General features: G+C 39.6%; 1 protein-coding gene across 4 annotated transcripts in view; it reads left to right on the top strand.

Annotated features, from left to right (window-relative positions):
* NALCN (sodium leak channel, non-selective) overlaps positions 1 to 16,259 on the top strand; it is a 930,735-nt gene that overhangs the window by 448,727 nt on the left and 465,749 nt on the right. For all 4 annotated transcript variants that reach the window (XM_077297076.1, XM_077297075.1, XM_077297074.1 and 1 more), the window contains one exon: positions 1,039 to 1,230. In XM_077297076.1, the coding sequence (XP_077153191.1) occupies positions 1,039 to 1,230 (192 nt within the window). The remainder of the gene's footprint in view (positions 1 to 1,038; positions 1,231 to 16,259) is intronic.

Here is a 16,259-nt window from a genome sequence, read left to right as displayed (position 1 = left end):
GAGCATCTTATGGGGCCATAATGAACGTATGTGCAGGATTATATGGGGCAAATATCTTTATGAAGCATCTTATGGGGCCATAATTAACTTTTGTGCAGCATTATATGGGGAAAATATCTTTATGGAGCATCTTATGGGGCCATAATTAACATTTGTGCAGCATTATATGGGGCAAGTGTGTATGGAGCATCTTATGGGGCCATAATTAACGTTTGTGCAGCACTATATGGGGCAAATATCTTTATGGAGCATCTTATGGGGCCATAATCAACGTTTGTGCAGCACTATATGGGGCAAATATCTTTATGGAGCATCTTATGGGGCCATAATGTTTGTGCAGCATTATATTGGGCAAATGTGTCTATGGAGCATCTTATGGGGCCATTATTAACCTTTATGCAGGATTATATGGGGCATATTTTAATATGGAGCATCTTATGGGGCCCATCATAAACTTTATGGAGCATTATATGGGGCGTGTTTTGTATGGAGCATCTTATGGGGCCCATCATGAACTGTATGGAGCATTATATGGGGCTCCTGATTCAATATGGACATTCAAAAACACTTAACCTAGTGATATCTCAATAAATTTTACTTTTATTGGATCTGTTTTTACTTTTGAAATTTACCGGTAGCTGCTGCATTTCCCACCCTAGGTTTATGCTCGAGTCATTAAGTTTTCCCTGTTTTTTGTGGCAAAATTAGGGGGGTTGGCTTATACTCGGGTCGGCTTATACTCGAGTATATACAGTAAGTTTTGGAAATGTATATTAAGATGAAGGATGCTCATAGGATTTGTAACTATAGAGATTTTGCTTTGTTTCTATCCTGATACTTATGGGAGTGGGTATTTGCTTTGACAAACATGACATTTTTTACCATTTGGTTTACTTGCTATTCTCATATTCTCCTTAATTTCCCTACAAAATAAAACTAATATTTATTGTGGGCTACAGTCTGTAGACAACATCAAGGAAAAATAAAAAGAAAGATCTGAATTTTTCAGTAATATATCAATGCTTCTTCTTGTTGCAGGTGCTAAGAGTTGTCCGACTTATCAAGATTTCTCCTGCTTTGGAGGACTTTGTGTATAAAATATTTGGACCTGGTAAAAAACTTGGAAGCCTGGTCGTGTTCACTGCCAGCCTCCTAATTGTTATGTCAGCGATCAGTTTGCAGATGTTCTGCTTTGTGGAGGAGTTAGACCGGTTCACCACTTTTCCTCGGGTATGTAAGAAACATGGCAATGATATGATATTGTTTTGTAATTTAGTCTTCCATAAAGAAAACTTCTTTCAAATCAGATACAGATACAGACAACACAATTGGATATTTAAAAGTCAAACATAAAAGGGCCGGATAGTGATATAAAAGTGGAGAGATGTACAGCCAAAAGTTTTGAAACTGACACAAATTGTTGTATTGAAGTTTCCTTCTTCAGTATTTTTACATCTTTCAGTTAGATGTTTCTATGATTACCGAAGAACAATTCTAAGCATTTCATGCCTTTTTACACTTTAATTGACAAGCACATAAATTTTATGCAGAGATTTAATATTTACAGTATTGACCATTATTTTTCAAGACTTCTCCTCTTTGCCCTGGTATGTTGTATATCAGCTTCTGAGCCAAATCCTGACATCCTATTCTTTTCTAATCAGTGCTTGGAGATTACCACAATTTCTGTGGTTTTTGTTTGTCCATTGAGATCTGGTGAGTTTCTTGGCCATGGATCCAAAATTTCAATGTTTTGATCACTAGGCCACTTAGTTATCCCTTTTGCTTTGTAAGGGTATGTGCACACGTTGCGGATTTCTTGCAGAAAATTCCTGAAGAAAACCGGAAATTTTCTGCAAGAAATCCGCATTTTTTTTTTTGCGGTTTTTTTCCGTTTTTTTCGCGTTTTTTTAGCATTCTGCAAGCGTAATTAGCTTGCAGAATGCTAAAGTTTTCCCTGCGATCTGTAGCATCGCTTGGAAAACTGACTGACAGGTTGGTCACACTTGTCAAACATAGCGTTTGACAAGTGTGACCAACTTTTTACTATAGATGCTGCCTATGCAGCATCTATAGTAAAAGATAGAATGTTTAAAAATAATAAAAAAAATAAAAAAATGCTTATACTCACCCAGACATCTCACCGGCGTCCGTTCCGTATAGCTGGTCTGTGCGCACAGGACCTCCCGTGACGTCACGGTCACGTGAGCGGTCACATGACCGCTCACGACCAATCACAGGACAGTGACGTCATTCGGCGAGGTCCTTCAGCGCACACCAGGTACAGAAACCGAACGGCAGCGTGCGAGGAGGCGGCAAGACATCGAGGGTGAGTATAGGACTGTTTATTATTTTATTTCTTATTTTTTGACCACTTATATGGTGCCCAGTGCGTGGAGGAGAGTCTCCTCTCCTCCACCCTGGGTACCAACCGCATATAATCTGCTTACTTCCCGCATGGTGTGCACAGCCCCGTGCGGGAAGTAAGCAGATCAATGGACCCCTAGGTGTGCGGAATCCCTGCAATTCCGCATTTTTAATGAACATGTTGCTTTTTTTTCCGCTATGCGATTTTTTCGCGGAAAAAATCGCAACATTTGCACCAAAAATGCGGAATACCCTGTAAATAATAGGAGGCTTATGTAAGCGTTTTTTTTCGCGTTTTTATCACGTTTTTATAGCGAAAAAACGCGAAAAAAACGCTAACAATCCTGAACGTGTGCACATGGCCTTACTTGGTGCTTTATTTTGCTGGAAAAAGCATTGTTCATCATCAAATTGCTCCTTGATCTTTGGGAGAAGTTGCTCTTGGAGAATATTTAGATACCATTCTATATTAATTTCATTGTTCTTAGGAAAAAATTTGAGTGACCCCACTGCCTTGGATTGAAAAGCAACTACACACATGAATAGCCTAAGGGTGCTTTACTTGTCACAAGACACAGGACTCATGGTAGCAAATTTGACTTTATCACCAGCTATAGCACTCTGTATATTCAACTTCAATGTACAAAGCTTAGTAACCAGTTTTGAGGTGCTTCACATATGTAACAGTAAAACTTTATTGAGACTTCTTTGCATCACAGACATCTGAATGAGGCTTTACACTGACTGAGCTTGGCTCAGTCATTGTTCAGATTAAGATCCCGAAGAGACTGAAAAACAAAGTAAAAATTAAAAATAGTCCAAATTAACCCCTACTCCCCCATTAAAGAAGCGCTCACATTGATTTTTTTATTTCCTAAACTTGTGTAAAATTCTATGTTGAGCTGTGTAAGTGTATTGATATGCTCACCATTCGCCATCTTCACCTGGTTCACAGCGCCTCTTCAGTCGTCTTTTCTCCAGTCACATAATGGTGATTGCAACTCACTGGATCACAATGTGCTCTATGTGTGAGTCAAAAGTCACTATTACAATACAATAAAAGGGAGCCTCGTTCTGATACTTCATAGGCTGACATTGTAATAGCAACTTCCAATTCACAGATAAAGTGTTGGGAGGGTGATCTGGCTGTTAGAAATTACTGTCATGTGATTGAAAAGAGAACCAAAGTGGCGTTGTGAACCAGGTGAAGATGCCGATCATTGAGAAAATCAATACACTTACAATACGCTATACACAATTTTACACCGGTTTGGAAAATTAACCCCTTTCTGACCTCAGACGGGATAGCCCGCATCAAAGCCGGGACATGTCAGCTGTTTTGAACAGCTGACATGTGCCCGCAATAGACGCGGGCAGAATCACGATCTGCCCGCGCCTATTAACTAGTTAAATGCTGCTGTCAAACGCAGACAGCGGCATTTAACTACCGCATCCGGCCGGACGGCCGGATATGAGCGCATCGCCGACCCCCGTCACATGATCGGGGGTCAGCGATGCTTCAGAATAGTAACCATAGAGGTCCTTGAGACCTCTATGGTTACTGATCCCCGGCAGCTGTGAGCGCCACCCTATGGTCGGCGCTCACAGCACACCTGATTTTCTACTACATAGCAGCGAACAGCAGATCGCTGCTATGTAGCAGAGCCGATCGTGCTGTGCCTGCTTCTAGCCTCCCATGGAGGCTATTGAAGCATGGCAAAAGTAAATAAAAAAAAGTAAAAAAAAAATGTGAAAAAAATAAAAAAAACATAAAAGTTTAAATCACCCCCCTTTCGTCCCAATCAAAATAAATCAATAAAACAAAAATCAAACCTACACATATTTGGTATCGCCGCGTTCAGAATCGCCCGATCTATCAATAAAAAAAAGCATTAACCTGATCGCTAAACGGCGTAACGAGAAAAAAATTCGAAACGCCAGAATTACGTTTTTTTGGTCGCCGCGACATTGCATTAAAATGCAATAACGGGCGATCAAAATAATGTATCTGCACCGAATTGGAATCATTAAAAACGCAAGCTCGGCATGCAAAAAATAAGCCCTCAACCGACCCCAGATCATGAAAAATGGAGACGCTACGAGTATCGGAAAATGGCGCAATTTTTTTTTTTTTTTTTAGCAAAGTTTGGATTTTTTTTTCACCACTTAGATAAAAAGCAACCTAGTCATGTTAGGTGTCTATGAACTCGTACTGACCTGGAGAATCATAATGGCAGGTCAGTTTTAGCATTTAGTGAACCTAGCAAAAAAGCCAAACAAAAAACAAGTGTGGGACTGCACTTTTTTTGCAATTTCACTGCACTTGGAATTTTTTTCCCGTTTTCTAGTACACAACATGGTAAAACCAATGATGTCCTTCAAAAGTACAACTCGTCCTGCAAAAAATAAGCCCTCACATGGCCAAATTGACAGAAAAATAAAAAAGTTATGGTTCTGGGAAGGAGGGGAGAGAAAAACGAACACGGAAAAACGGAAAATCCCAAGGTCATGAAGGGGTTAAAAAAATTAACAGGAGAAGCATGTTTAAAGATAAATTTAAAAAATCACTATAGTTGGTATTGACACGTGTAAAAAACTGGTTATCAAAAATGTAAAATTAATTAACCCCTACAAGAAATTACATCAACAGAAAAATAATCAAAATGCCTGAATTATACTTTTCATCACTCCAACTCCCTAAAAATGCAATAAAATGCAATCAAACCATTGTAGGTACCTTAAAATGGTGTAAATGAAAATGTTAGCTCACCATACAAATAACAAGCCCTAACATATTTTCATAAAAGGAAACATAAAAACATAATGAGTCTCAGAATATCGTGCCATTAATACTTAATGTTTTTTCAATTGTTGACTTTTTCTTTGTTTGACACATTCCTTATAAAGACAGAAAAAAGACAATTTAGGACTTTGCACAAAATTCATAAATTCAGTACGCCATTTTAATCACTTTGGTGCAAAAAATGTCAGTATACAGTACAAGTCATAAAAGAAAAGTGGCTTAAAAAAGCGCAAATGATGAATTGGGCCTAAAGTTTTTTTTATTCTGTTTAGAATAAAAAGTACAAAATTTCACAGTTATAATACCAAACCAACCGTCGTGCATGGTGGTAGTGGTGGTGCTCTCTTCTGAGAACCTGGACAATTGCCCCTTAATGAAAAAAAAACACAAGCTAACAAGAAGAGATACCATGCAATGTGTCAAATATGCAATAGTAGATGACATCTGGCATATATAAACCTTTATCTCAAGTCATATAACAGAGACTTGCCCAATGAAAACCTGGGATGCTTTGTCTGTGCATCATTGTAACACGTTCTGTCATTCCTCAACTGTTATTTTTAGTTTGATTGAGCTGTTTAGCTACAAATCATGTAGAATATTAGAAGCACTGCCCTTGATCCTTGCCTGCTTGTATGTAATATCTAGTTGATGAAACAGAAAACTCTTCTTCTAAAGGGCATTGTTGTTATATAATCAAAATAAGGTGTCTCCCCCCAGCAAATTGCACATTTGTGCTAAGCAATCTGATGTGATGATTTGTGAAAGTCCAGGTTTACAGGAACATTGTCAGCTCTGATCAAGCTGTTAGTAAACTGTTTAAAATAAATGTAGACGTGGCTAGCCTGGATCTGTCAGAGGCGGTTTTGTTTATTCTTGTCTCCTAAAGTAGAAAAAGAAAAAAAAAAAAACTAAGCCACATTATAGTTTGTAAAATAACATTGTTGGTGTTTTGAATTGTTTTTATGTTTTATATTGTTTGCTGGGGGGGGGTTAATAATTTAAGTATTTAATGTCAAATAGTGTAATATTTTAATCTTGAATGTATAAAACACTTAATGGTTGAAAAGCAGAGCCGAGAGCAGCTACAAAAATGTTATTTTGTTTTACCCTGGAAGACTCAATAATTCTGTGCATGCATAACCCTTTGCATTGTGCACCATGCAGTAATTTACTTCTTTCGAATCCATGGAAATATACATAAAATTCATGAAGCATTTGTCTAATGAGAGCAGAACATCTAAACATGGTTCCAGAATGAAGGGATTTTATTAATTTTGGCCACTAATGTATATGTAGAAACTAGGTTCTCAATTGAGGGACAGGCAAAAGATGTTGACTTCTTTGTCTTTTTGGGAGACTCATGCAGCTTCATAGGTGAAATTAAAACTCCACTCCAGGTTTTTTTTTTTACAATTTTACTGCTGGAGTGTTGCTTCTAATCTAATGTCCATGACCCTACTGTTATATTCACCTTCTGCTGTCTTCCCATTCTATCATCACCGCTCCTCTCGGTCTCTGGTGGTTTGCGACCTGCCGGATCGCTCCAGTGTTACATGGAGCGAGCCAGAGGTCACAACTCAATACAAATCTATGAGAATCTCATCCTGGCTCTCTTAGTCTTGCATTGAAAACTTGTGACTTAACTTCTGACTTCTGGCTCATCAGAAGGTGTGGTCACAAATGGTGCCTTGGGACTACAGAGAGGCTGAAAACGGTGAAGATGCTGTAGGAAGATGGACCGGGCCAGAGGTACCTCTCTTGTGCCAGCTCCAGAACTGTCAGGGCTGTCACTATTGTTGCTGGTGGGAAAGCTTTCTGACCCGGATGGACCTTTGCACTTGACATCAGGGGATGTGTCGGGGATAAAAGGGCAGTGTGTGTGAAAGAGAGAGACTTGGTGGGAAGGCAGAGCGCACGGCAGGGGAAGGTTGGTGCTCTCCCCTGTGTGCGACGTGATAGCACAGGCTCGTGCTCTAGTCCCCCAGCCTATGCGCACACTGACTGTTAGCAGCAAGTTGCTGCATGCCCGCTCACTCCTGTGACTGAGAAGCCGACCCGTACCATCCCGTTGATTGCCGCGAGCGTGCGGCCTAAGACTGACCTGGTAATTCATACAGGGCCGGGTAGTTCCTTCTCCGCTTTCACTGCCGAACTGAGTGACATTCCGGCAGTGCCACAGACTGTGCCGCACTACGCATTACGTAGTACGAACCATGGACGCAGGACCTCGCCTAGAACAACCTGGATACACCACCTACGTCAGGAGCCAGATCCTCAACTTCTTCAGGACCACGCCAGAAACTTCACGTGCCACTTGCATGGGCGCCACCGTGGGATTTCAAGCCTCAGCAGCCAGGACACTAACAGACTGATAAGTTTATTTGTTCCATGAACCGTTGTTCTTTTCTTTACCTCATTTCCAACACCCCCTTGCTTGACCCATTATCTCCCTGCGTTGAGTATCCCCTGTAATAAATCCGGTAACTCTTGCTTTGCCTCCATTTGTTACTGTATCCCACATACCTGCTATCTCACAATGCCATAGGGTAAGTATAAGACTGGGTAAGGGACTTTACATTAGAAGTACCAGTCAAGTGCTAAAAAAAACACAAAACTCTGGAGTGGTGCTTTGACAAGATTTATGGGGGAAATTTATAAAACCGCCTAAAAAAAAATGTGTTTGTTGACTATAGCAACAAGCACAGCACAGCCGTAGTTTCACTAATTTTACCTCTTCAAAAATCAAAGCTGGGCTGTGATTTTCTCCTATAGGCACGAAAGACAGCTTTTCTTTTAGACAGAATTCATGAATCTGTCCTTATATATAGTGGAAGTTTGGGATTGAGTGAAATAATTAATATGTTTGGACAGATAAGTGGTTTCTTACATTTACTTTATTCGGTAAAGCCAAAATGTTTACGGTGCTAAACAGCCAGAGCAAATATCGTACCACACTTAAAATCTTTAAGAAACCGTTCTAAATTTGTAAAGACCTTCTAAATACAATTAAAGGCACTAGAAATGAGTTTATCTCTGGCAGACTGGTGGCAGCGTCAATTATGTTGACTTCTAACATTAACAAATACTCGCTGACCATCCTCAGTTTCGTAGGCCATATACTCATGATCTGTAAATATACAGCAAAAAATGGATTGACCATGAGTCTGCCAACCCGACCTTACAGCCTCATTAACACATATAAGATTGTAATTTCGGGTAGGGAGATCCGCGACCAGATAGGGTACTGCGGTCATTACCTGCTTGTGTCAACAGGACTTACCAAAAATAATGCAGTACAGTAAATTAATGATTTTGTCAGTATGGTTTGCCGTTCTTCCATGTTTCGAATTGAGCAACATATTGCGACTTTTTTTTATTTCTAAAATGTGATTTAAAAATTGGTACCTGACCTTAAAAAGAAAGAAAAATCAACTTGGTTACCTCATCAAACGAATATCCAATACTTAAAAAGCAGCATTCTAAATCCATAAATATAGAAGAGGAGATGTACTGTAAAATACATGACCTTTACAGTTGGCTGAATGCTAAGTAACCAGAAGTTGAACAACATGTATATTGAGTTGTCCTTTGGAGTTTACGTCCTTTTATCTAACCATGCAATTTATTTTATGCATTTCTCAGAAATATCAAAACATACATTACGGACCAAAAGTTTGGACAGCCCTTCTCATTTAAAGATTTTTCTGTATTTTCCTAACTATGAAAATTGTAAATTAACACTGAAGGCATCAAAACTAGCACATTCAAGAGAATGCCAAGAGTGTGCAAAGCAGTCATCAAAGCAAAAGGTGGCTACATTGAAGAACCTAGAATATAAGACATATTTTCAGTTGTTTCACACTTTTTTGTTAAGTATATAATTCCACATGTGTTAATTCATAGTTTTGATGCCTTCAGTGTGAATGTACAATTTTCATAGTCATGAAAATACAGAAAAATCTTTAAATGAAGGTGTGTCCAAACTTTTGGCCTGTACTGTATTCTATTCAACATGCCCTTAGTTGGAGCTGTTTCTTAGACTACATTACCAAATTTGAATGAAAAAAAAATGTAAAACCACTCAAAACACCATTCTAAACATACACAACATAGCTGAAAGTATGTGCACGCTTGAACATAGCAGCAATATGTGCATGTTGAATATCTTAGAGACTCACATATCTGCTCAGTTAAAAGGGGTTTCCCAGAATTCTGCATTGGTAGACTAACCCTAGGATGGTGTAATTGCACAGGGTCTGTTATAGTCGTCCAGGCTGTTTTTAATGCTGTAACCTAGGGTAATCTTCACCTCTTCCCATTTCAGCTAGTTTTGTCATCCTTAACCAGGCTATTTTTCTTAAATATGGCACATCATTTTATCTGATAATAATCTTGGAATTTGCTTCCCATCTCAGTGTTTGTAAGATTATTTTTTGTGACACACTAAAGCCAATTCCTCAATGGGGTATTGGGCAAAAATGTTGTGACTTTTGGTGTTTTGTTTCATAGTTTGACTAAGCTCTGCTAAAATGGGAAAAGCTGGGAGACAGTGTTGGTATCACTCTTGCCAATCAGATTCATCAAAAATGATGGCACTTTGTACCCCGGAAATGCTATGTCAGTCACTGACTTGAGTAGCATTTCTGGTGTAATGCACAGTGGCACAGACCGCTTAGAAGAGGCACCAAATTCATTAAGTGGTGTACACTTCTTAATAAATTTGTTGCCTTCTATTTCAGCAAGACTAATGTAGAATGATTGTGCACTAAGGCTACGTTCACATTTGCGTTGTGCGCCGCAGCGTCGGCGCCGCAGCGCACAACGCAAACAAAAACGCGGCAAAACGCACGCTAAAACGCTGCGTTTTGCGCCGCATGCGTCGTTTTTGGCCGAAAGTTGGACGCAAAAAAAATGCAACTTGATGCGTTTCTTGCGTCCAACGCTTGCGGCCATGCGGCGCAAAACGCAGCACAACGCATGTCCATGCGCCCCCATGTTAAATATAGGGGCGCATGACGCATGCGGCGCCGCTGCGGCGCCCGACGCTGCGGCGCTGACCGCAAATGTGAACGTAGCCTAAGACAGTCTTGATGAATTGGCCTCATTGTTCTTTATATTAGTAGTAAATTTAGATTTATATGACTCTCTTTGATTTACGAAAATATCTGACGTTCAACGTTTAGCAATTTTCAAAATTTTAATTTTTTATGTTTTAAATCTAATCAGTCTTATTGTGCAAATTAGTTAATAAATAACATTTACTATATGTCTAATTCACATCAGCATCTTGTTTGAAACATACTTTTATTTTTTAAGGTACCACTTCACTGTTGAAGTGACGTTATACTTTGAGAGGATTATATGTCAGTAAAAGCCCAAACCAGTCCACATTTTTAAAACTGCACCACTAAAAAAATTTTTTTTAAAAAGATACATTCAGGAATTTTTTTAACCCTTTAATTGCCACACAGAAATGAAAGAAGAAGAAAAAGAGGGGCAAAAGAAAAGCAGAAAAAAGAAGAACAAAGAGTTTCCACTACTCCATATTCTCTTTCTTCTCTCTAATCTATTGTCTACCTCTTGCTCCATACATTCCAGCATTCCCTATAATGAGGTAGATGGAGACACCGTGGACACCGTCTGGCCTATGATCTGGCAGTGTCCGTCTTTTTAGGCATGCATAAAAGCGTGGTCGGCCACTGTTTTGAGCACCTCTGAAAATAAGCACAATGCTGAACAGAGGCCAAACTAAGTCAAGAGTAACTCTGCTGCCTCATTATAGTGAATGGATCCCTGAGGAGTTTCATCTGAATCACGTCACTTGGAGATTTAGAAGGAAACTACAGTGTAAGTGCTCAGCGTAGAGCACAGTATTAATGTGATCCAAAATGTTATGTAAAACGTACCCAACAAAAGCTTCAACTCAATCCACAAAAAAACAAGCCCTCACAAAGGTCTGTCATCTGGGGGGCTTCCATGTTACTGATAGCACAAAGGCTCAGGAAAAGCTAAATGTTTCCTCGTCCCTAAAGGAAATTCAGCAAATTTTGCTCTCTCAAATCCGAAATATTCCCTTCTGAGCACCAGAATGTGCTAAACCACATTTAGCATTCACATGTTCGGCCTCTGTTGCGATGAGAGCCTACCTAATTTATGGGTACAAGTCTCCAGAAGCACAAGCTGGGCACAATGTACGGGCACTAAAATGTACTGGTCTGCATTGTACTGGGCACTACAATGGGAAATTTGCAATTTTCACTCGGCAACATCCATTGCTTCTTTTTTTTTTGGAAAACACCCATGGAGTCAAAATCGTCACTGCACCTGTAGATAAATTCCCAGAGGTATGTAATTTCCAAAATGGGGTCACTTGACTGGGTTTTTTCTGCTCTTCTGGCAGTTAGGTGATCTGTATATCGAGTTTGCAAGCTATTCTGTGGTAATTAGTTCTTTAAGAGTCAAATAGCGCTCCTTCCCTCCTGAGTTTTCTGAGTGGCTAAGCAGTACTGTACAGCCACATATGGGGTATTGCCACATTCAGAAAAAATTGTGTGACACATTTTGGTGCTATTTTTACCCATTTCCCTTTGTGAAACTGTAAAATCTGGGACTAATACAATTTTTTATATTAAAAATGTAGTTTTATTTTCTTCACAGCCCAGGGGTATAAAATTCTGTGACACATATGTGGTGTCAATATGATCACTGCACCCCTAGATTAACCCCTTCCTGACATTTGCAGTACATACAGTATACATCCTAGTTGGGAAGGACTTCCCTGACCAATGCGGTATATGACGACATGGTGATCTCCCCCGCTGGTGACTCTGCTTGGGCGATCGCCGCCAGGTGGTCCTGAAAGCTGTCACCCGGCTCACTTTAACCCCCTAAATGCTGCAATCCACAAAAACAGCATGTCCACTCTCACGTCCATCATCTGTTAATGGAAATATTTGAGGCTTCCATGTAGCACAAAGACTATGGAACAGCTAAATATCCCTCGCCCCAAAAGAAATTCAGCAAATTCTGTGCTCTCAAATCCAAATGCCCCCTCCCTTCTGAGTCCCAGTGTGCCTAATCCAGATTTAGCATCCACATGTTTTGCATTTCTGTAGCGATGAGAGTCCGCCTAATTTACAGGTGCATGAGCTGCCCACAACATACTGGTCACTACAACAACGGTTTGCAATTTTCGCTCAGCAATATCTACTGCTGCTTGTTTCTGGAAAGCACCCATGGAGTCAAAATCATCACAATAAATTCTCAAAGGGGTATATTTTCCAAAATGGGGTTACTTGAAGGGGGATTCTTCTCTTCTAGCACTTAGGTGCTCTGTGTATGGAGTCCGCAAACTATTGTAGAAAATTCTGTGCTCCAGGATGCCTCCTGTATAGCAGTACTGCTTAGCCATATGGTAAGACTTGAGAGAGATGGAGCTCTATTTGCCAATAGGGCTCCGTCCTTCCCAAGTCTTGCCATATGGCTAAGTAGTACTGTACAGCCATAATTGGAGTATTTCTACATTTTGCTGAAATTGTGGGACAATTTTGGGTGACATTTTTACCCACTTCCCCTTGTGAAAATGTAAATTCTGGGGCCAAACAACATTTTTGTAGTAAAAATATAATTCTGTGACCCACTTGGGGTGGCAAAATGATCACTACACCCCTAGATGAATTTATTGAGATGTTTAGTTTGTAAAATGGGGTCTCTTATGGGATTCTACTGTTCTCCCACCTCAGTGCCTCTGCCAATGTGACATGGCACTTTCAAGCCAGTCCAGCAAAATGTGAACTCCAATATGGCACTTCTTCCCTTCTGAGCTTTGCACTGTGCCTCAAAAGTATTTTTCAGGCACATATGGGGTATCGGCGTATTCAGGAGAAATTACACAACAAATTTTTGGATCCATTTTGTGCTGCTATCCTTGTGGAAAAAAATGGGGCTAAAATAACATTTTAGTGGGAAAAATGTGATTTTATTTTCACTGCTCTATGTCTTAAACTTGTGAAGCAGCTGGAGGTTCAGGGTGCTCACCACACATCTAGATTCATTCCTTGAGGGGCCTAGCTTCCAAAATTTCCAAAATGGTGTTACTTGTGGAGGTTTTCCACTGTTTAGGTAAATCAGGAGCTCTTGAAATGAGACATGACACCAACAGACCATTCCATCAAAGTCTGCTTTCCAAAATGTCACTCCTTTTCTGAGCCCTGCGGTGAGCCTAAACAGTAGTTCACCCTCACAGTTGGGGTATCTGTATACTCAGGAGAAATTGCACAACAAATTGGAGCATTTTTTCTGTTATCCTGTTGAAAATGCGAAATTTGGGGCTAAAAAACATTTTTGTGGGGAAAATGTGTTTTTTTTTATTTTTCCGGCTCAATGTTATAAACTTCTGTGAAGCACTTGGGGGTTCAAGGTGCTTACCACACATCTAGATAAGTTCCCTGATGGGTGTAGGTTCCAAATTGGTGTTACTTGTTGAGGCTTTCCACTGTTTAGGCACATCAAGCGCCCTCCAAACACGACATGGCATCCACTAATTATTCCAGCAAATTTTATATTTTACAAAGTCAAATGGTGCTCCTTTCCATTCAAGACCTGATGTGCACCCAAACAGTAGTTTCTCCCAACATGTAGGGTATCTGCATACTCAGAAGAAATTGCACAACAAATTCTATGGTGCAATTTCTCTTGTTACCCTTGTGAAAATGCAAAATTTGGGGTTAAAAAACATTTTGTGAGGAAAATTTGATTTTTTTTATTTTCACGCCTCAATGTTATAAACTTCTATGAAGCACTTAGGTGTTAAAGATGCTCACCACACATCTAGATATGTTCCCTAAGGGGTTTAGTTTCCAAAATGGTGTCACTTGTGGGGGATTACCACTGGTTAGGCACATTAGGGGCTCTCTTAACGCAACATGGCAACCGCTAATTAATCTGGGGATGCTCAAGAGAAATTGCACAACAAATTTTGAGGTCAATTTTTTCCTGTTACACATGTGAAAATAAAAAAGTTTGGGTCTGAAGTAACATTTTTGTGACAATTCATTTTTTCTTTCCACATTCCAAAAATACATGTGAAGCACCTGAAGGGTAAATAAATTTCTTGAATGTGGTTTTGAGCACCTTGAGGGGTGCAGTTTTTAGAATGGTGTCACTTTTGAGTATTTTTTGTCGTATAGACCACTCAAAGTCACTTCAAATGTGATGTGGTCAGTAAAAAATTGGTTTTGTGGTCTCATGGCCAGGCGCGTACCTCGTACATGCTATTGAGCAGATCTAAGTTGACAGGTGGTCTAGGTCTCCCAGACTTCGCGATCTATAGCTATGCATCCATAGGCGCATGTATCCTGGACCTCTACCATAGCAGAAATAACAAGAAATGGGTTAACTTACAAAATGATCTCAATGGCTATGACTCTCAAGTTGTTCTTTGGTCCTTGGGCAAGGGAGTAAGGACAGGTGTCTACTTGCTCTTTCTCACACGAAACATGTTATTTCTTATTAAAAACAGAAGCAAGGACCTTCAGATCACAACTTTCCCAGGCCCTCTGATTCCAATATATGATAACCCTGCCTTTCTTGCAGGACTAGATAGAGAGATACATGACTACCTAAAAGAAACGGGGTTGAAATCCCTTCAAGAAATTTTCCTAGAGGAAGAAACACCTTCAGGCGCTTGGTTCTTCTATGAACAATTAAAGAGCTTTATTCACACAATATCTAAACAGACCAAAGTTGGTAGACCGTTAACTCCCTTTGAAACGCTTTGCATATCAACAAACCCTCCAGACCACACTGTCTCACTGCTATATAAAATCTACCAGGGGGAAGGACTCCACTGTAGTGTTCTCCATTGTTCTTCTCAAAATGGGAAATTGATCTAGGGAACTCCTTATCACCTGAGGATAGAGCAAAAATCCTTCTCTTCACGTCCAGGTCGTCGTTGTGCGCAGTATCACAGGAGAGGCGCTACAAGATCCTGACGAGGTGGTATAGATGTCCCTCCATGGTGCATGCGGTGTTCCCTATGACCCCTGACAGTTGTTGGAAATGCCTAAAAGAGATAGGCTCTTATGTACATGATTGGTGGGACTGCCTCGACATTAAATGATTTGTGGTTAGCTGTTTTTGAACTTCACAATAAGTTGTCAATTTCTCAAATCCAACCTTCAGCAAGCTTAGCACTGTTGTCCTTATGTGACATGTCGATTTCTAGGTTTAAGAGGGGTATCCTGAGACACTTCCTTACTGCTGTTAGGAACTTAATCCCACAATTTTGGAAACAAAAAAAATTTCCTTCACGTGCCGAGTTTGTGGCAGAACTCAATGATATTTACAGAATGGAGCAGTGGATAAATCAGTCCTCAGGAAATGTCGATAAAACATACAATACATGGACTCTCTGGATTGCTTTTAGGGAGACACCTAGATCTTTGGCTTTCTAGAACCTGATGTATTACACATTTGTGTATTCCTGGACCGCTTTGTTAATCCGCAATCCAGATGATGGAATGATATGACAGTCACGTTTCTTCCAAAGCATACCCCAAACCCCCCCACCCTTTTCTTCCTCCTCTTATCCCCTCTCTTTTCCTTTACCCTACTTTCTTTGTTTGTCTTTTTTCCCACCTAGATTGAATTTGTTCTATGATTCTTGAATAATCATAATGAAACTAAGAAAAGGTGTTATTAAATATCTTTTTTGTTCTTTATTACTCATACTTCATAATGATAACACAATCAGCAATATCTTTTGACAAAATATAGACCTGTGAGACTTCTGGAAATGTTATAATGTACCACTTGACCAGCTTGTAAACACTATCTGGTATTATGCTGATTTGAATAATTGTACTTTTATGCGTTTTGTTTAAATAAACTTGATTTATACAAACAATGGTTTTGTAAATTGTGTTGCAAAAATGAGAAATTGCTGGTCAACTTTTAACCCTTATAACTTCCTAACAAAAAAATAATGTTTTAAAAATTGTGGGAAATGTTATTAACTATTTTGTTTGATATAACTCTCTGATTTAAGGGCATAAAAATGAAAAGTATGAAAGTTGCAACATTTTCA

Source organism: Ranitomeya variabilis, chromosome 3, assembly GCF_051348905.1.
Source record: "Ranitomeya variabilis isolate aRanVar5 chromosome 3, aRanVar5.hap1, whole genome shotgun sequence".
Classification (NCBI taxonomy): Eukaryota; Metazoa; Chordata; class Amphibia; order Anura; family Dendrobatidae; genus Ranitomeya; species Ranitomeya variabilis.
Note: the sequence above shows the minus strand (reverse complement) of the source record. Positions and strands in the feature narration are given on the sequence as shown.